The 21,884-nt window shown below is 42.4% G+C and overlaps 1 protein-coding gene across 2 annotated transcripts in view; it reads right to left on the reverse strand.

Annotated features, from left to right (window-relative positions):
• The window catches only part of ADAMTS12 (ADAM metallopeptidase with thrombospondin type 1 motif 12), a 433,405-nt gene that overhangs the window by 158,444 nt on the left and 253,077 nt on the right, over positions 1-21,884 (reverse strand). For both annotated transcript variants that reach the window (XM_055086520.1, XM_055086519.1), the window contains exons 6-7: positions 9,487-9,611; positions 5,445-5,594 (exon numbers count right to left, since the gene is read on the reverse strand). In XM_055086520.1, coding sequence (XP_054942495.1) covers positions 5,445-5,594; positions 9,487-9,611 — 275 coding nt within the window. The remainder of the gene's footprint in view (positions 1-5,444; positions 5,595-9,486; positions 9,612-21,884) is intronic.

The raw sequence follows: 21,884 nt of genomic DNA on the forward strand, positions 1-21,884 counted from the left end.
AACAAGGAGCAAACCACAGTTTCTCCAAGGTGAAAATAACCCACGGGGAGCCACCTCTGTACAGAAGGCATCTGATTCCAAAGCGGGCCTTTGAAGTTAGAGGGGTCTAGCTAATTTTCAACTCAAAAGCACAGGAAACATTTCAGGCATGGCTTTGTTTCAAATATGCAACCCTGGGAGCCATGTGGCTAATTCAAAAACTTCTGTTTGGCAGAAAGCTAAAAGCTTCCAGTTTGGCTTTGGCTTCTATGAGACTAGAGTCGGGGGTAAATCTTGCGTCCATCTGTCCTCTTTCTCCTGCTGTAGCAACCTTAGCACAAAAGGTTTTGCTACCTTCCTCTTCCTTTTTCATCATAATTTAAGGGACAGCATGAGAGGGGAAGCCTATGGAAGACTTTGTCAAAGGCCACAAGCTTGGAGGGGATGGATTTCCTTCTAGTATTGTTATGAGTCCTCCAACATCACACACATTAGGGACACCTTACAGTCCAAGGGTTAAGAGCGGGGTATCTGAAGACAGATGATTTGGATTTGAATTCCAGCTCTGCTACTTAAGGATCTGTGAGTTACTGAAACTTGCTGAGTTTCACTGAGCAGAAAATGGAGTCATCATCATAGTCCTGGGATGAGATTTGAGTGGAATAAAGTTTCAAAATCACTTAGCAAGGTGCCTGGCATATATATATATATATATATATATGTTGTATAAATGAAAGAACTTTTTTATTGCTGTTTTTATCATTGTCTAGCTAGCTTATTTTCCTTTTCTAGACAAGTAAGTTGAGAGTTTGAGATTTGTCAAAAGTCATGAGCTAGTTTGTGGCAAAACTAGGTCTTCTGCAGATCTTTGGGCTCCTAAATCAGTGCTCTTGTCTGTGTCTTGCTCGGTTGGCTCCCTGACCTCCCACTGCCAGGGGTGACAAGGTGAAGCAGCCTTGAAAGGCCCTAAAGTGCTTAACTGACTCCCATGGCAAGGAGGTGCCTGGGAAAAAGGCAGACTGAGAAGTGTCAGTTTATAAGCCAAATCCTCAGGATCGCCATCAAGATGACTTCTGGGTCCCCACAAGACCCCTCTCCGCTGAAATCTGCTTATTGGACACTTACAACCTAGAGATGTTGGCTCAACTTTCCAAATCTGAACAGAGGAAAGTATGACCTTTTACTCTGCTAGTGAAATTCAATCCCTCTGACAGGGAAGCTCATATCTAACTTTAATAAAAATCTCCTGATCAACATTAGCAACTCTTGCAGAAAATAGTCTTTGGGGGATTTAGGGATTTTCTTGTATTATTTTTAATACATTAAGATGTTATCAACTTACTTACAGACTCCTATCACATTCCACATGAATACAAAACTCACAAAGGAGTCAGAGAGTTAATCTACAGAGCTCTCACCACCCAACCACAAAGAATTTAATTCAATGAAAGTTGTTTTTATTTCCCCCTTGAGCAAGCCTTCCCCAGCCTGTTGCAAATCCAGTCCTACCCAGTTCATAAAGAATTCCACAAGTTCACCTGTTCAATAATTAGGAAAATTCCTAAACAAGCATGGTTCTAAAAATCTCCATGAATAATTGTTTTTCTAGCATTGGCTATTCCAATAAGACAAGCCATATGGCTGGATCCTATATACTGGGTGGCTTCAAACCTATACTCTCCATATATTAGTTCCCCAAAAGGAACTGATATTGTTTCCTCTAAAGTTTTTAATTCACTAAAGCATTCCCCCTCCAGCTTTATCACTCCTCTGTGCTCCCATCCAACAAAAGAAAAGCAGTGCTACTAAACAAAGGTCCCTCTGGACATGTCTGCTTTCTCTAAATGGGGGGAGCACTCCTGTCACATGGGATCACTGGGTCAATGAAAAATGAGAGACAAGGAAAGCACACGGGGTCAAAGGGATGGAAGGTGTTTCCAGGAAGCTACTTTCCAGCAGGTGGGATGAACCTCAAGAGCAGCTTGGAGTAAGGAGCCTACTACAGTCTGACACAACTAACTGGGCTGTTGGATTAGCCTGCTTTACTACATCTTTGTTTTGTAATTCCTGTTAGATGGGTTTATGAAATTATAGACATGAAACAGTAAGCTAAGTCACTGCCTGGGTTTCAGGGTATCACTTGGTGAGACATTCCTTGCCTTCTACTGTTTATTTTATGGTGGTGTAGAACCAGCAGAGAACAAGAATCATCAAAATATGAATGTGAGCTTTTCTAACTCATTCAGAAAATATCAATTTGGTATATGCAACAAGCAAAGCTCTATAAATGAAATAAATGGAATATCACAATCCAGAAGAGTGGGATATATTGGGTGGATATTGCATTTTAAGTGTTCATCTCTATCATGATATTTTCATTACTTAAAGGAAAAGGATGCTAAGTCTCAGAGAGGTTTTTAAATTTCCTGCTGGAATTCCATCTTCATTTTTGGTAACTTACCTAAGAAGGGATGAGAGCTTAGGTATGGATGAGGGCTATAATCCAGGCTTCTCATAAACGGAATTTAAAAACTTTTTTTTTCTCAGAATAAAAATCAAATTATTTATTTAGGCCATAGCACAAGTTAGTTAACTTCACTTTCTATTTTGCATCCTACGCAATCAGTGATGAAACAACTAAGTTTTCAAGAACAATGGGGTATCTTTGTTATTGAACTATGATGAGTATCTTCTTAGGGATAGTAGCTTATTGTATTTTCTTTTTCTGGGCAGCTGCAGGCCATTTCATTGATCTGCCCAGTGTTTCTCAGTTTGGTCCACAGCTAGCTAGAACTTTACACCTAAAGAAAGAACTAAATACCTCAGAAGGATCTTTAGCTATGAACAAGTTTCTCAGGACACTTCAGGACACTCTTAATGTCTTCTCTTCTTCAGTTTTGTGTCTTACCAAAGCATTTTCTTCTATCACTCAAACTCAAGGTTACATGTCTTCCTTCAACTCTGTCTTTCTTATCAGTGACCCAAAACTTTTTTTTTTTGCCATTTAGAAGACTGTTCTATTTAGGTCATCTGTACATGGCCCAATGCCCCCTTTTAAAAATTAAACTTTTAATTTATTATATTTATATATTAAATTTATATTATTATGTCATTATAGATTCAGATGCAAGTTGTAAGAAATAATACAAAGAGGTCCCATGCACCCTTTACCCACTTTCCCCTCATGGTAACATCTTGCAAAACTGTAATACAATATCACAACTAGGATACTGATGTTGATACAGTCAAGACAGAACATTTTCACCATCACAAGGATTCCTCACGTTGCACTTTATAGCCACACCCACTTCCTTCCCTCCCCCATTCCCTCCTCAAACCCTGGCAGCCATTAATACGTTCTCTATTTAGATAATTTTGTTATTTCAATAATGCTGCGTAAATGGAATCTTACAGTATGTAACCTTTTGGGATTGGCTTTTTTCACTGAGCGTAATTGTTCAAAGATTCATCAAGGTCACTGCATGTATCAATAGTTGGTTCCTTTTTCTTGCTGAGTAGTATTCCACGGTATGGATCCATCACATTTTATTTAACCATTCACCATATTGAGTTGAAACAACCCCTGGGTTTCTTCCAGTTTTGGGCTATTAAGATTAAGCTTCTATAAACACTCATGCAGAAACTAACACAACACTGTAAAGCAATTATACTCCAATAAAGATGTGGAAAAAAAAATTCATGTACAGGCTTTTTGGTATGAACATAAATCTTCATTTCTCCAGGATAAATGCCCAGGAGTACAATTGCTGGGTCATATGGCAGTATTACCACCAGTTTACTTTTTAAAAACTGCCAAATTGAATTGAGTGTATCAAGGATCCATTCTTTGGACACAGGTGGTGAGCATTTAAGAATGTCTTCTCCACTTTTCTTTAGCCTGGGCATACCATTGCTGGGGATGTCTTGAGCAATCATTTCTCAGTTTGACCTAGTTGTAGTCACTTGACATTGCTTGGTCAGCAGATACTGCCGATACCAATGACTTTACTGGAAGCTACAAGGGACAGTCCTTCCACATAGCAGGACTGAGGATGCCTATACATTTGCACATACTAATAATTTTCATTTTGCCAACTTATTATCAACATGCCAACAACTATGGCCTGGTCTTCTCAAGACCTAGCATTCAGTCCTCAATCATTATTTAATCATAAGCAAGTCCCTTAACCTCTTTGTATTTGAATTTTTTATCATTAAGGGTACTAGAATATATCACATTTATCTCCCAGGGCTTTTTGGTAAGGATCAAAGAAATCACAGTACCTAATTCAACCTACTCCTTTCAGAGATAAGGAAATAAGCACAAAGAGGTGAAGGGAATTCTCTAAGGTCATAATACTGGTTGAGGGAAAAGCCAGAATAAGCACTCACTTTTCTGAACTCCCAAGCCGATACTCTGGTTTTGTACTTCAGGCAAAAGTATTTTGAAAAGTTCCAATATTATATGAGAAAAATGGTGGGAAAGCTCAGGCCAGAGAGGCTGGGCCTTGAATAATCCAGTCAACAGGGCTCTTCCTAATCCCACCTCCTTTTCTGGCTGGATACTCCGAACATGCCCAGCGTTCGGCTTCCATTTTGGAGGGAGGAGACCCAGGCTGGTGGCTACATAACAGGCAAGGGTATAGTTGAGCCATTTACAAGGACCCCCCCACTCTGAGCTTCCAATCAGTGTGCTGTTCTCTTATCTGTGGTTAATACATACACCGATAAGTTAAGTCGTGAATAAGCTAAGATCTTTCCTCCATGGGAACTTCTGATACCTAGAGAATCCAGAATTCTCATTATTCCTTTATTCAACTTTTCTGAAACCTGCCTTCAATCAATTCACCTAATCAAATTCACACATCTGTGTGACAACTTGGACCTTCTGTTAACTGGTGTTTGTCTGCTGGGCTTTCCAAGTTTATAGCAGTTTTCCATTTTTTCTTTATTCAGTGTTCTCCTTTAATACATATAAGTAAAATGGGACTAACAATAGTATCTACTTCGTAATGTTGTTGAGAGGATTCAGTGACACAATGCAAAGCATCTGGCATAAAGTAAGGGCACAAAATGTTAAGGTTTATGACTTTTTAGTGATATTAACAATATTACAATTTCATAAGAACTAAATAGGGATTGTTACTCCTGAATTAATCAATTAAGTTAAAGCTTATCTCCTTGTTTCTGCTCGCTTCATTCTAACTCAGAGAACTGAGGGGCCTCTTTGACTCTGTGATGTCGATGGTACAAGGGGTCAGAGCGGAAAAGACAGTGGAATCTTTGTCATGTGTGATTCCCCATTCCCCCCTTTACAGATGAGGAAGCAGAGATTTAAGAGGGTGATTCTCAAGCCACAATGCAATCAGATTCTCCTGACACCCTGTTTAAGTTTCCCTCCATTCCCTCTACTGATACTGATGCATGAACATGAGGAAGAGATCTCAGTTTCCTTGCCCCTTTACCTGTGTCCAAGCTCATGGGCAATTGTGAAAGCCAAGGGGAGTCCAGAATCTTCATTGATGTTACAACTCCGGTGAGGCTGGCACATTCCCGACAGGTGGGACAGACCCAGAGTCTCACAGGGGTGATTGACACCAGCACAGATGTCTTTTCTGAAAGTAGAGAACAGAGATGAGTAGGTACCCAAAGAAACATCTGGAAAAAAAAAAAAAACCTCCTGGAAAAAATCTGGGTATTAATTCACATTCAATATGGTCTGTAAAGCATGATTTAAAATGTTTTAATAGTCCATACAAATTAGGGAGCAATTTTGAATTCACTAGAATTATTCTGATTTCACCACTTGATGATTGAATCTCACTAACACCTGAAAAAGGTAGGAAAATATGGCAAATGTTTTACTTTGAGTTGCTTTTGCTCTTAATCTCAGGAGGCCAAATTATATTATTTGACCCATAAGGGAAGGATTTGATTGAAAACTGGAATTAATTTGAACTTTTAAATAGGGAAGGGACAACCATCAGTGGCTGAGGTTTTTTCAAACATGAAACACCTTTTTGGTCGTTCTGAGGTCTGTCATCAAAACTCATCTGAGAATTTTTAGTCATTCATGAAAAAGGGAATTGGTGCAATCAACCCATCCAGAGATCAAATTAATGGTCTCTCCAGTTCCACCACCCTAACAATACTGCATATGGGAGGGGATGGACACACAAATAAACATTCCTAGGATCTTACAAAATACTAGTTACGGCTTTTAAATATAAAAATGTGCTCCCATATCCTAGTAGGGCTCCTTTCAGTCAGTGACAAGAGTTTTGAAGAGTCGTTAATTAGCCGTATGGTTTTCTTTAGTTAAGAAGTCTTTGCCAAGAAAGACTAGCACAAAGGCCAACAGGGTTCTGCGCTTTAGCTGGTTGCAGACCTTCAGCTCGTGGGATTTGTGTGGGTGTGATTTCTGGCAATAAATGGTCTGCTTTATTGTGTCCATTGGGCCATAGAAAAGGTTCAGGCTCTGAGAAACCCCATAAGTTCTCAGTTCTCCAAGAGGCAATGGCTGGGACAATGGAACAGGAGAAAGCAACTGTCATCTCCCAGCATGCTCAGCAGACATGAATCCACACCCCTACTAGCAGTGGTAGTTCCGTGTTGGAGAGCTAGATTGGATCATATAGCCCAAGCATTTCAAATAATTTCTGAGTCTGTGGTTGGACCGACCAAACACTTTGCCACCCCTACTGCTAGATTTACTTTTTATTATTTCATTAAAAAAAAAAAAGTCTAGGTCTGCATGGAGCTGCTGGGAAAAGACGAATGATGCTTTTTGGTAATCTAGCAACTTTCTGAAAGTGCAGGAAGTTGGGTCCCTTAAATAACTGTTCATTGAGTGCCTACTAAGTATCCAGTACTCAAGAAGATAAAAGCAGGTAACAAAAGGATTGTAAGATAGGGGTGGTCTTGCAGGCAAAGAGCTTAAGCTCCCAGGAGATCAGCTCCACCTCCACCATGCACTGGGGATAGTAAAAGAGAAAACACGCCTTGGCATGCAGCCACCAGCCCCATTTCACAAGGCGTGTTCACGCCAAACCCACCTTCTACCGAATGCACCTCTATTGCGAGCTCTGTTGAAGTGGATCTCAGCGTAGTCCTCCAGAGGCAAGTTCAGCCTTATACTTCCCTCCCTTCCTGAGCCTACCTATTTCTTCAGAGCAGAGGTTCTCAACAGGGGTTGATTTTTGTTCCCCGCACCCTCCTAGGGAACATCTGGCAATGTCTGGAGACAGTTTTGGCTGTCACAACTTGGAGGAGGGTGCTACTGCCATCTCATGGATAGAGGCCAGAGATACTGTTTTGTTTTTTTCTGATATTTATTTATTTATTTTTGGCTACATTGGGTCTTAGCTATGGCATGCAGAATCTTTTCTTGTGGCGCGTGGGCTTCTCTCTAGCTGTGGTGCGTGGGCTCCACAGTGCGTGGGGTCTGTAGCTGTGGCACACAGGCTTAGTGGCCCCGTGGCATGTGGGATCTTCCCACACAGGGATCGATCCAGACCAGGGATCCTGATCCAGACCAGGGATCGAACCCACGTCCCCTGCATTGGAAGGTGGATTCTTAACCACTGGACCACCAGGGAAGGCCCCAGGGATACTGTTAAATACACTTCAATGCACAGCCCCTCACAGCAAAGAATTAGCCAACCCAAAATGTCAATGGTGTTGATATTGAGAAATCCTGCTTCAGAACTTGAAATTCTCTCTACTGTCTAGGAGTTGGTGAGGTTCATAAAAGCTTGAAACCTGACCCCTGTTCTAAGGAAGAAAAATTATCACAGTAAGAAAAAAAGGAGAACAGATCCTTCGTATTCTTACTGGGTAACAGTATGGCTATTGGGGTCAAGCTACCTGGATTTAAGTCTCTACTGTACCTGTTAAAAGCAGTGAGATTTGGGGCAAGTGACATAATTAAGCCTCAGTTTCCCCATCTGTACAATAGGAATGATTGACAGTAATGAACTACCAAGGTTGTTGTGGAGATTAAATGGAATGCTGATTGTTCTAACAGATGTATCATAGGGCCTGGCCTGTGTCAAATACTCCCTAAATGCCAACTATCGTTAACTCACTGATTTATGCATGTGAGAATGAGAGGAGAAACTACTTCTGCTTTCAGGGAAAGAAAAGAGACGGTGCTGAGACACAGCTGCCAGGTGGCCAATGCTGGTCCCATGATCCAGGGTTCTTCCCTGCAGCCAGGTCCTGCCTAGACCGAAGCCTTCGCCTGGCCACTTGCCTGGATCCTCATGTTCCCTGGCTGCCTGCTGGCTCCCCAAAGCCTCTGTGCTTACATTCTACACCCACACCAACCTATTTCCCAGGGGAGCTATGATCAACCCAGGCGTCGTAAGACCTAATGAACCTAATGTAATAGGTTTATGCCACGGACTTATTTTGGAACGTACGTGCATTCAACTGAAGTTTTGATACTATCACTCAAAAGAGTGAGTCTGGTGATTGGAATTTTGGGTCAGGGTAAGACAGAAATTTGGATAGGGTGGAGGCTGATGATCATCCCTTGTACATAACCTATGCACTGGGATAACCCCGTCAAAGGGACAGATGACAAGCCAAGATGTTCGGGGCAGCCTGTCCTCCCCAGGGACAACAGACAGACACCCAGGGCCTTTCCGCTCATGAGGGTCTCTTCAGCTGGAGGGCCAGGCTGAAGGGCCTCTTCCACTACACATCCCTGGATTTCAGGATGTCTCTGAATCTGCATAGGAGTGCCCAGTGAAAACTTACTTTCCCCCCATTAAGAGCGTCACTTGTCTAGATTAAAATAGTGTCTGTTACATAGTAGGTACTCAAAAAATATTTATTGAATCAATGAGCAAACATAGCATTCCAAGAGCCTAGGCTGATCAGGTAAATTCACTAGCTTTTCACAGCTATGAGTCCTAGAAGGTCTGACGGTTCTTCTTTAGCACCATAGGGTCTCTCTATAGTCAGAACAAATAGTATCTTCATGAGGGTAAAAGGGGGAAAGGTGCAAGCAAACCACTCTGCCTACTCAGGGGAGGACCTTCTCCCCATGTTCTGTCTTCAACATCAGTCAGAGATGGGTTACAAGGAGGACTGATTTCTGTAGAGATAGTTGCAGGTTTCTAAATTGGAGGAAATTTTTAAAAAGAAAATTAAAGGATGAGAAATTCCATGGTTAAGAGTTAAAGGAGCCTTTAATGAGGATCTGCAAACAAGCTTCCTGATTGTTTACAGAGCTGCACCGAAAAGCCAGTTTTAAAGATGAAATCATCACTGCGATAGGAAAGAGCAGATGCAGTTTATTAACACAGAGAGCTGTGGGCATTTAGCAAGTTTGCTGACTGCTCCCTTACTGGTATGGGAGTCGGGAAGTGTCTAGTTGATAGACGCTGCCTTTTAAATGACAAGAGCAGCAAAGAGCAGAAGAATCTCATGAGGTTGAATACCTGGCAACCCTTTCACCTGCCAGCCCTCCCTGCCTTGCAGCCCCTGGCTCTGGGGTACCTGGTGAGAAGGACGGCCACATCATGATGGGCAGGGTTGAGGTCACTCTTGGGATTGATGCTCTTCTGCCACTTACAGAAGCTGGACAGTGTCTTCTCTGCATGGTGAACTATTTTCAATCCTTGCTGGAGAAAGAAGAGGAAGAGATTGGCATGGGTGATTTTTCTGTGATCAGAGCCCATCACTTTAGTCTTCAGAAGCAACTAAGTGAGATGAGCTCTGGGTGGGTGTCCCAGACATCTGGCAAGAATTTGGGGAGGCCAATGTACTGCTCTGGGCCAACCCCCTGCTCTAAACACTATCATTCCCATGACTTCCACTAAAAGAACGTAAAGGGGAGAACTGCAGGATAGAAATTATTACTGGGACAAGTAGCCCTTGAAGAAAAACTAAAAATATATTAGTAAAGACCAAGATCTGTTTGAAGTTCTATTTCTACTGGTTCTCTTCTTCCTAAGCCAATACAATTCCAAAGAGACATTTCTATTTCTAATGCAAAATGAACAGATTTTCAACAAAAAGCATCTTCCTTTCATAAGGTATCCTGCAAGGATGTACTGGATGTTTCCTTGCCCATGGTTTCCATCTTGGTTTGACATCTGTGGGTAAAGGGCAGAGGGTGACATAATCTTCCAGGCTTTTAACCAGTTAGGATCATTGATTGTCTGACAACAATTAGGACGCTGGGGTAGATGCCCCAGCCTGCAACTTCAAGGGCTCCCGAGTCATATCTAGCTGGCCCGCAGTTACTATTAGAGATGGAAGGAGAGGACTTGTTCCAAATTAACTGGATGAACACTTGTCAAATGGGAAAGAAGAAAAAAGGGATAATCAGCCCTAGAAGGGCTCCAGTTTAATTCGAATTTCTAAAGGAGAAATTCCTTTCCCTTGCCTCATTTCTTCGGGGTCTCTATATAGAGCCATCTCTTATACAGGGTGGATTCTACGTGGAGAATGACTACCTCCCTTGGCTTACTCTAATCCGAGTCTATTACTCTGGGCTCGGCCCAAGATCTTCAGGGCTGTCTCTACATCAAACTATGAGCTTGCTTCTCTATATTCTGTATTTTGCTAAGGCCCACACCCAAATCCAACAAGGCCTGAGAGGCTTCGGTTGCTTGTCAGAGGTACTCCCAGGCCCCCCAACCCACGCTAATTGACTACCATAGATCACCTTCCCTTCATGAAAACAGACAGGTGGCTCATCGCTCATAAAAACTCACTGAACTCCTTAGTGAAAAGAATTTAAATAAAAGCAACAGACTTCATTATTTAGCAATCCTCATCATTATATCATCCATTATAGGGTATATGGTGGTGGAGGGAGAGAGGTTCTGGGGACTAGCTGGGCACAGGTGAGTCGGTCTCCTATTCAACTAGGCAAACTGTAGTTAGAACAGGAACCCTACTGGAACAAACATCCCACACCCACCATAAAGACCTGGCTAGGTGGCATGAATTACGAATGGAAAGGAAGAAAAGAGGAGGAAAGAAAAGGAGTGAAGGTGGAGGGTAGAAGATGGGAAAGGAGAAAAGGAAGGAAAGAAACATTTCTTGATCGTTTACTTATGTGCCAAATATTTTCACATAAATTCTCTTTTCTAATTTAATTTCATCTTCTCAGCATTACTTGTAAAGAAAGCATTGTTATTTTCATTTTATAATAAGAGGAAGTTAAACCTCAGAGAAGTGAAGAACTAGCTGAAGGTCACTCACGTCAGTTACTGAATCAAAGACTATGAGAACAGGGGCTCCTTGATGAAGCTGTGCTTCTAATTGGTGACCAGCCTCATTAGGAAGGTGCCTTACTTCCCCTTCAGACAAGAAGGCAAGTTATCAGACAAAACATCAGCTATGATTAGATTGCTTTGAGGTTTGTTTTAAACCCTACATTTGTTTGTTTGTTTGTTTGGGGGTGAAGAAGTCTCTGAAAAAATACTCATTAATTAAAAAATAATGCCATTTTGCATTGTTCCAAAGAAAATGAAAGTGGTATAAATCTAACAAAACATGTACAGGATCTGTATCTGGAAAATTACAAAATTCTGAGGAATGACATGAGTCTTGATCTAAACTTCACACCTTATACAAAAATTATCTCAAGATGTATCACAGACTGAAATGTAAAATGTAAAACTATAAAACTTTCGAAAAAAATCATAGGGGAAAATCTTGGGTCCCTAGGGAAAGAGTTCAGAGACTGGACACTAATCAGATGATCCAGAAAAGGAAAAACTGAAAAATTGTACCTCATCAAAATGAAAAACTTTTGCTCTGAGAGAAACTTGTGAAGAGAATGAAAAGATGAGCTACAGAGTGGGAGAAAGTATTTGTAAGCCATATAGCTGTCAGAGGACTTGCCTCTAGAAAATCTAAAGATCTCTCAAAACTGAACAATAAAAGAACAATGAGAAAACAGGCAAAAGACATTAAGAGACATTTCACTGAAGGGGATATACAGACGACAAATAAGCACAACAAAAAGATGTTCAACCTCATTAGCCATCAGAGAACTGCAAATTAAAACCACAATGAGCTATTACTACCTGCCTATCAGAATGACTAAAATTTTAAAAAGTGACAGCACCCAAACAATGGTAAGGATGTGGTAAAATTGGGTCACTCATACACTGCTGGTGAGAATGTAAAATGGTATAGCCGCTATGGAAAACAGTTTGAAGTTTCTTAAAAAACAACACGCAACTACCATATGACCCAGCAATTATATTCCTGGACATTTGTCCCAGAGAAATGAAGACTTATGCTCACACAAAAGCCTGTAGTGGAATGTTTATAGCAGCTTCATGCATGATAGCAGAAAACTGGAAATAACCCAAATGTCCCTCAATGAGTGAATGGTTAAATAAACTGTTAAATACCGTGGAATGCTACTTAGGACCAAAAAGGAACAAACTCTCCATACACACAACTTGGACGGATCTCAAGGGAATTACACTGAATGAAGACAATCTAATCTCAAGAGGTTATATACTGTACGATTCCATTTATATAACATTCTTGAAATGACGAAATTATAGTGACGTAGAACAGATTAGTGCTTTCCAGGAGTTAGGTCGGTAGGCAGAAGGGAGGTGCAGAAGCGAGGTACAAATGGGTAGCATGAGGGATCTTTATGATGGAACTGTTCTGTACTGTAGCAAACGTTCCAGAAATCTATACATGTTAAAATTGCATAGAACTGTGAATACACACACACACACACACACTCACACATCAATTAGTGCTTGTAAAACTGGTGAAATCTGAATAAGGTAGGTGGTTTGTATGAATATCCATTTATTGGTTCTGATGTTGTACCAAAGTTATACGAGATGTTACCACTGGGGGAAACTGGGTGAAGGGTATATGGGATTTCTCTGTACTACTTCTTATAACTGCATGTGAATCTACAATTACCTCAAAGAATTTTTTAATATCTTAAAAATAATAACTGATCTGAATCAAGGCTAGAGGGTTGCAATAGAAGGTCTTACAAAGCAGGGGTCCCCAACCCCCGGGCCGTGGGCCGGTACCAGTCCGCGGCCTATTAGGAGCCAGGCCGCACAGCAGGAGGTGAGGAGTGGGCAAGCGAGCGAGCAAAGCTTCGTCTGCCGCTCCCCATCACTCCCCATCGCTCACGTTACCGCCTGAACCCCCCCGTGCCCTGATCGCTGGCATTACCGTCTAAACCATCCCCTCCCCGCCCCCGTCCGTGGAAAAATTGACTTCCACGAAACCGGTCCCTGGTGCCAAAAATGTTGGGGACTGCTATTATAAAGCACTTTTCAGTATGAGTCTATGTGGGTTACTTACTAATTAAATACGTGCGAGTTCCCAGAGTCTTGAATCAAAGGGAACCTATAATCTTTCACATGGGTTACAGTGGGTAGGAAGAGCCCACACATCACACACCCACATACCCACACACCCACTCTGAGGTTCAGTTAAGTTCCCTATTTAAATAGCCATGAATGTAAAAGCTTGTTAGAGCCAAGGTGGCCACACAGGCAGAAGCAGATGGGGCCCCTCTCGAAATGTCCTCCTGCGGCTCACAGTCCCTGGAGGGGGTCACACAGCTCAAGGTGGGATATTGCCAGACTGGAAAAACTCAATTTTTTGCTTCGATATTGTCCTTTTTTTTTTTTTAAACATCTTTATTGGAGTACAATTGCTTTACAATGTTGTGTTAGTTTCTGCTTTACAACAAAGTGAATCAGTTATACATATACATATGTTCCCATCTCTCTTCCCTCTTGCGTCTCCCTCCCTCCCACCCTCCCTATCCCACCCCTCTAGGTGGTCACAAACCACCCAGCCGATCTCCCTGTGCTATATTGTCCTTTTATACATTGGCTGGACTCACGATTTTGGAAGAACTTACACACCAATCCACATGTGTCTGTTTGAGGAAAAGTGAATGTTTACAAACACCCACTGTCCCTGGATTCTGAGCCAAATTGAGTGTCAGCAAGGACATATCTTCACCGTCACAGGGAAAGCAGTCATCTTCCAGATGCTGCAGCACAAACTCTGCCTCCAATTTTCCCATCGTTACTACAAGCCCATTTCCCTGAAGGATCTTAGGAACTATAAATCCAATCCTCTCATTTAAACAATGAGGAAATCCAGGCCAGAGAGGGAAGTAATTCGGCAGGTTTTGGCAGAGCAAGGTTGTGATGCCAGGTATGCAGCTACTAATCCAGGAATGGTGGTTTCCAAACTATTGAAGACTTCTCTAAACCTTTTGCTTTGAATAACTGGAAAGATTTAGCAATTCACCTATCAATGGTTATTGCTTATTTATCTCCCCCACCTCACACTCCCACCACCAAGAAGGAGACAAACAGAGACAGAGACCCTCTCCTTCCAAGATCCCCAGCTCTCCTTCCTTGTTTTACTCTCTGGCCACTTCTTGGGCTCCTTTATGGGCTCTTCTTCTGCCCTGCTTTTGGCTCATTGCTGGTTCACTCTCAATCACAGCTGCATTTTGGGAAATCACCTATACACTATTAACTCTCAAATCTCTATCTCATTCCAAACCTCTCCGGGAGTTCAAACTCATGTACCCAAATCTCTTCATGGACACCCCCGTCCAGATGGCACCACAGGTACCCACAGCTCAGCATCCCTGAAATCCTTTCTCCCCACGTTAACCTGCTATTCTTCCTGCATCCTCTTAGTTACAGGAACCACCATCAGTGTCCTCCTGCTGGTCTCCCCTCTCTCCTTATTCGGCATCCCATTATGTCATGATGTGCTGCTAATTTTACCTCCTCTCCATCTTTGCTCCCAACTGCCCTAGCTCAAACCCGCATCATTTTATGCTTGGATTAATTCTGACAGCATCTCTTAACTGTTCTCCTTCTTTCTTCTCTTTAAATCTATCCTCCCAGGACTTCCCTGGTGGTCCAGTGGTAAAGAATCCACCTTCCAGTGCAGGGGATGTGGGTTCAATCCCTGGTCGGGGAACTAAGCCCGCGCACCTCAACTACTGAGCTCGCGTGCCTCAACGAGAGAGCCCACGTGCCCTGGAGCCCGCGCGCCACAACTAGAGAGAGAAAACCCACACGCCACGAGGAAGAGCCCGCACCACAATGAAAAAACCCACGTCTCAACGGAGACCCTGTGTGCTGCAACTAAGACCCGACGCAGCCCAAATAAATAAATAAATAAAATAAAAAATTAGATAAATCTATCCTCCTTGCCATTGCCAAGTTAATCTAGCCAAAATCAAAGTCTGCTCATATCACCATGTAAGACTCAAGACCCTTTAAAGTCGAACCTCCAGGAAGCCCTCCCTTCATTTTCAACCTCATAGTTTATGTTCCAGCAACATTCAAACTGCCTGTATTACCATTTCCCCCAGGCCCACGCAAACGTTATTTTCCTCCTTGCTTTCTTCAGGCTGCTTGCTCTGCCTAGAATGCCTCCTTTCTCTCATCATTTATTCCCTTTAACTTACTCAGCATCCATTAATTCTTTAAGATTCAACTGGGGCATTTCCAAGGAGCATTCCCTGCCCCCAATCTGGAGTAGTTTCCTACGATACATCTCGTGCATCTTGGTTCACAGCACTTGCTGCACTAGGTTAAAATGTTAAAATTGTGTGATGTTATTCTCAGAGCTTTCTGAGAATCTTTTCCCAGATTATAATCCTCAGTTTAGCTCAAATAAAATTCCCTTTTTTTAATCTTCTTAACTTGATAGTTAATTGAATTTTCATTGACATGAGAAAATAAAATGTTGGCCGGAAGTGTACCCCCAAATCTTGCTTGCTTTCTCCCTGTTGCCTCTGTCAGTTCCTCTTACAAAGCAAGTGTAATTAATTGAGTTGCTGGTCATTTGTAGCTGGGTGCCTTGCCCTTGTGCAGAACTTTCATCTACAGTATGTGGCATTTAACACAAGTTCAGTGCTTACTGCTTGTCTGCTAGACGTTGTGACTCTTCCAGGAAGTTTGAATTAAGCACCACTTTTTTCAGCCTCCTCAGTCTTTTCATCTCCAAGTCTCCTAAGAGGTTTAGTCCAACACTTTCTCAGTTTCTTGAATGTACTTGATCCCAGGAGCCTTGGTTAGTGTTATTAGCTACACCTCAACACCATGCAGCCCTCAGCACACACAAGATACAGAAGAGCTTTGGAGAGATCACACTGGCACACGATGAATAAGGGGAGACTTGGACAGTACTAAACATTTCCTAGAAAGCATCCTCGTCATTATGTGAGCTTGTCAAAACAAACCCCCATCCAGACAAATTTTTTTCATATTTCCTTTGAAAACAAAAACAGATTTCCCTTTTTGTTCTTTCATCATTTTTTCTCACCTCATTTTCTCAAACAAGTCCCATTCACTTTCCACTTCCCCTTTCCTATTTATTTGAGTATGTGACCTGATGGGACAGGGAGGTGACCTAGAGGAAATCAGTGGTGGCTCGCAGAAAGAGTCCCAAATGGGAGAGAGAAGATGATTTTGCAAGAACATGGCTTTTATTATAAATTGTTCTCTTTGTAAGCTCTCTCTTTACAATGAAAAAAAATCATGTATTGATTTTCCTTGAGAATTGGCGATTCAATGCACAATCTGATCATGCTCTGCTAGCCAGGCTTAGGTTCCTGGAAGAAAGAGAACAGACAGAGAAGGGAAAAGCAGTAAAGAGGAATAACTCATCTGATGATCAGAGGAAGAGATACTTGATTTTTTAAAAAATTAATTAATTTAATTTATTTATTTTTGGCTGCACTGTGTCTTTGTGGCTGCGCGTGGGCTTTCTCTAGTTGCAGAGAGCAGGGGCTACTCTTTGTCGCGGTGCGTGGGCTTCTCATTGCGGTGGCTTCTCTTGTTGCGGAGCACGGGCTCTAGGCACGTGGGCTCAGTAGTTGTGGCGCACAAGCTTAGTTGCTCCGTGGCATGTGGGATCCTCCCGGACCAGGGCTCAAACCGGTGTCCCCGGCATTGGCAGGAGGATTCTTAACCACTGCACCACCAGGGAAGCCCGAGATACTTGATTTTTTAAAAAAGTGATGAACGTACGAATTCATTTACCATATTTTTGACACTTATCTTGAAAAAGCAGCAGTTCTATAGGTTATAACAGACCCACAAATCACCCTGGGGGCAGGGAAGTCACCAGCCTGAATTGCCAGAATTGACAGGCTTTTAACCCCAGAGGCTCACAGAAGTAAACCCAACACTAAATCACTCTGAGACCAAGAGGGACATTCTCTGTGAAAAGTCATCTCCCTCCCGTCTGTCAGCCCTGCTGCTGCTCCTTCAGGCCAGCCTGACACCCGCAGGCTCCACCCCTCAATGGCACAGCGACCTGGGGCCCATCTGGCTGGCGTCGTCCCAACTTGCTCCCATCCCAGTTTTGTCTCCATCCTGTTCTTAAAATAAGTCTCCAACTTCTTATGATTCTAATCTTCTCCTTTACATTTTTTGTTTTCTGTCAAGGACTTTGGTACAGTTTCCTCATCTGTGAAATGAGTATTATAGTAACAAGTTTCCAGGGTTGTTGTGGGACCTGATGATGATGACAATGCTAAGAATAAGAATGATACTGACAAATAACACTGATGGAGTGGCTTCTACGAGCCAGGTACGAGGCTGACTATTACGTGAATGAACACGTTCGATTCTCACAGCAACCCTAGGAAGTAAATATTTACCACATGAAGAAATGGAGACACAGATAAGTAACCTACCAAAGGTTACATGACTAGAAAGAGGGGGGACTGACTATAAACCTGTGCTCACTACAATGTTAACTGCTCACAAGAGTAGGAGGGAAGGGAGCAATCCTATCCGTAACCCCAGCCCAAAAGTAGAGCAGGGAGGCCACTGAATGAGTTGGTCTAAAGTGGAAAGGGCTAAAGGTTAAGTTTGTGTCCAAGTCCTTGAGGGAGAATGGAAGTTCAAAGGATAGGATTAGGGTCATAAAGTGGAAATGAGAATTTGATTTAGGGCTGGATGGAGGCAGGATAGGACAGAGAGCAAGCTGGCTCATCTCTGAAGCCACTCTGATTGCTTGGCTCCTGATGTCTTTTTTTTTTTTTAATTTTTAAAAACTTTTTTATCATGGAAAATTTCAAACATATACAAAAGTGGAAGGAGTAGTGTAAAAAATCCCCACGGATCCATCAGTTAGCTTCAAGAATTATCAACACATGGCCAATCTCATCTCACCATGATGTCTTAATATGCTAGACAAATCTTTCCAGCTCATGGTTTTGTGTACCTGAGTTTCCACTGGTCCAAAATATGACCCTCTATTCTTTGAGACGTCTCCAGGATGCTCCACAATTAGTATTGCGTCAGACTCATTTATTCTCAAAATGTGATGAAATTCCACAGTGGTTTTTTACATGGCCGAAACTGACATAGAGAAACTGTATTTTAGGTATGTAGGTTAATCACCAAGTCTCTGGAACCCACCACAGAAAATGAAGTCCAAAATGGTGTTAGCTGTCAGGTATGACTTTGAATAAGAAAGATGAGAGCCACAGAAAGTCACTGATGGCAGAGACCTACACCTCAGTGTTCCCCACCTCACGTCACTTCCCAAAGAGCCCCAGAGCCATCTCTCTAAGGCCTTTCTCTCCATTTCATCTCTCAGTTTGGAATCATCCAGAGACTCCACAGGATTAGATCCAAACCCCTTTATGGGGCCACAGGCTTGTCATGACTTGGCCACTTATCTTCACCCACTGACTGCTGGCCTCACTCATTCACTCTTTCTCTTATCTGTTATATACCAGTAGGGCTAAGTGGAAAGCAACACCAGACCCAACCTCTGCCAGACCCAGTCTTACACACTAACGGGGGAAAGTGGGTCAGGCAAATAGATGTAAAGTTACAACTCGGATATGTGCTATGAAGGAGACATGCAGTATTGTGGGAGTATATAATAAAATATTACTGGGCATGGACATCAGGGAAGGCTTCCCCAGCCAAGAGACACTTGAGCTGAGATCTGAAGGATGAAGGTGTTAATTAAGTGAAGTCAAAAAGGAAGACAGTCCAGGCAACAACAAGACGAGGAGCAGGAGAAAGCATGATAAGTAGAAGACTATCACCCTATCTCAAGAGCAAGGAGGGCACAGTAAGTGATTAGAGAGGGCATCAGAAAAACACTGGATTGCTTTAAAGCAGGGATGGGCTTTGGAAAGGGGTGTCAGGAGGACAGAGGTAATCAGATTACCATTTTGAGACCATCTGGCTGCAATGAGAAAACAAGATCGAAAGGAATCCAAGCAGACCAGAAAGTACATACAACTATAGCCCAGGAAAGAGATAACTGTATCCTGAATTAAAGCGATGTAAATGAGATGGTCAGAGAAAACTGTCAGTACATGATGATGGGCTGGATACGGGGTGGAGGTGGGGGGGAAGGAGGTGTCATGGATGCCTTCTGGGTCTTTGGCTCCTGCAACAGGAAGGATGTTGATGTCACGCACAGAGACAGGTAACACTGGAACAAGACCAGGTGTGAACGGAGGTGGGCAGGTTTCCATCGGCTGTTTTCTCTCCTGCCTCCGACAAAATCTCATTGTTTCCTCTTTTCACAACAAGGTTTCTGAGCCTCCCATTTTGTGGTTCATGATCAGTGATGTGTTCACAGCCCCTCACAGATAAAGTGCTAGTTTAAGCACTGAGGCTATTGTCCCTATTTCTAGGTTCCCCTACCTGGGATGTCCTTCCTCACTGGTTAATTTCTTCTCATCCTCTAAAACCCAGCATAGACATCCAAGTATCCTTCCTTGTCCCAGGTACTCTTTTGCTTTTCTTTGTATTCACGACAATCTCAATTTGAAATGTTCTATTCTGTGCCTTTGTGCAGGAGATGCTAAGCTCCTCAGAATCAGGAATATGACTCTGATTCGTATTTGTACCCTCACCAGCTAGCACAGCATGTGACATACAGTTGACGTACCACAACTTGCTTCTCATTGACAGATGAAGAAAAAAGGGGGGATGGAGCAAGGATGTGACTTTCTCAGAGTTACCTACGGGAAGATGACAGAGTCAGGACTTGAACTCAGGTCTCCTTGCTCAAGAGCAGTCACCTCCCAATACCTCACACAGTACTTTCTGCCTGTGGCTGCTACCCTGATGTAAGTTAAGGGCTGGAGTCATTGCTGTTTGCTGTTGATGGGGCTGCTCATTAGTCCAAGATGTGAAGAATAGCTAGAGCCATGATCTGGGAATCAAGAAAATGAGAGCTGTGAATTGCAACTCTCCAATGAGCTGGCAATTCTGTTGTCAAATTATGAACCTTGTACCACTTGGAGATTCTATCAAAGCTTGAATGAGGAAGATATTTGGCAAGTGGGAAAAAGGAAGCCGTGGCTTTTTTGCAGCAAATCATTTGTGTCTCATTGCACTTGCAAAATCAGGAAGGGAAGAAGAAAAACAATGTTAACTGTGATGGGGTCAGAGAGGTAATGGCCAATCAAGTTCTTTCAAAGGATTCCACTGGAAGCCAGACTTTGGCGGCATTGTTTCCTGGGAATGAAGAGTTAGAGTTAAAAGGGGCTCAATCCACAGAAGCCACAGGTTGAGCTCCTACTAGTGCTGCTGTTGAAACTGCAGAGGGTAAAGGTTTTTCCTTCCCACACCCAGAAGAACCTTCCTTTTTTTCCCCCTGTAGCTAAGCATGCATATAAGCTAGACCATTATACAGTAGTGAAAATTTGTCCTCCAAGGTACCCAGGTATAATTTTCAAAAAGTTAAAAACATAATTCTCATACAGATATATAGTGAGCACGTGTTCAAGATATATTTAACTCACTCATAAGGAGACAGGCAAGATGGCAAAGCTGGTTCGAAGGCAGATACATGAAACTGATGCAACTGTAGTCAGTTAAAAAAAAAAAAAAGAATGCTGGACTAACACTGCTACATTAGATACAAAATTATATAATGTTCCACAGACCAATAAAACCATAATCTTTGGAATTATCTTCTTGCTGGACACAAATCGTTTCCATCTCTACTGTCCAAAACCCATTTGTACTCTATCAGTTTCCTGCATGTTAACACCTAACTTTACCACATCTAGACCCTAATCAATCATGAATAATAACCAAACAAAGTTACATTCCCACAGAGTGAGATAGGTCATGTTACACACTGAAAGGACACATAGTTTTTGTGTTGCCTGGTTTCTAAGTTTTGGGTAAATTTTCTTAACAAAAGGTTTACAGGAAGGGAAATAATATATCCAAATAATATATCCATCGGTATTCCAAGATACCCAAAGTATATCTTGAGTGACTAAGGGAAGTAGGGGTGGTAGAGGGGAGAAGAAAGAAAAAGGATCAGTCTCCAGAGATCATTGTTTTAAAATCTTCTGCCTGGAGGCTTCTACTCAGAAAACAATCAACCCTGCCTTGGGCATTTTGACCTCAGGTCTCTTGCTGATGAAGATTTGAAAGATGCCCTTCTTCACATATCTCAGCTGCTGGCCAAGTGCTATAGATTGCAAAGTCATTTCATCATGTTGGCTGGTTCAGTCATTCATTAAATTTTACTTCATTCATTCATTCATTCATTCATTCATGGCCAGGCACTGTGTTCAGTGCTGGAGACAAAGCCAAGGATAAAGGGACATAGTTACCGCTCTCATGGAATTCACATTCTGATGGTGGCTGAGATAAACAAGAAAAGAGTAAACAAATACACTGACTGTTAATGAATTGCAAGAATGGTATCAATAAAGGAAGTAAATCACTTTCTGTGATGGAGAACAGTTAAGTGGAACCAGCTTTGGGTAGGCTGGTCACTGAGACCTCTCTGAAGAGGCAGCATTTCAACAGAGGCCTGAGAGGTGAGAAGGCGCCAGCCACGAGCAGAGCCAGGGCAGGGGTGCTTCAGGCACTGGGAACCTCAAGTGCATAGGC

This window comes from Physeter macrocephalus, chromosome 8 (assembly GCF_002837175.3).
Source record: "Physeter macrocephalus isolate SW-GA chromosome 8, ASM283717v5, whole genome shotgun sequence".
In the NCBI taxonomy this organism is placed as follows: Eukaryota; Metazoa; Chordata; class Mammalia; order Artiodactyla; family Physeteridae; genus Physeter; species Physeter macrocephalus.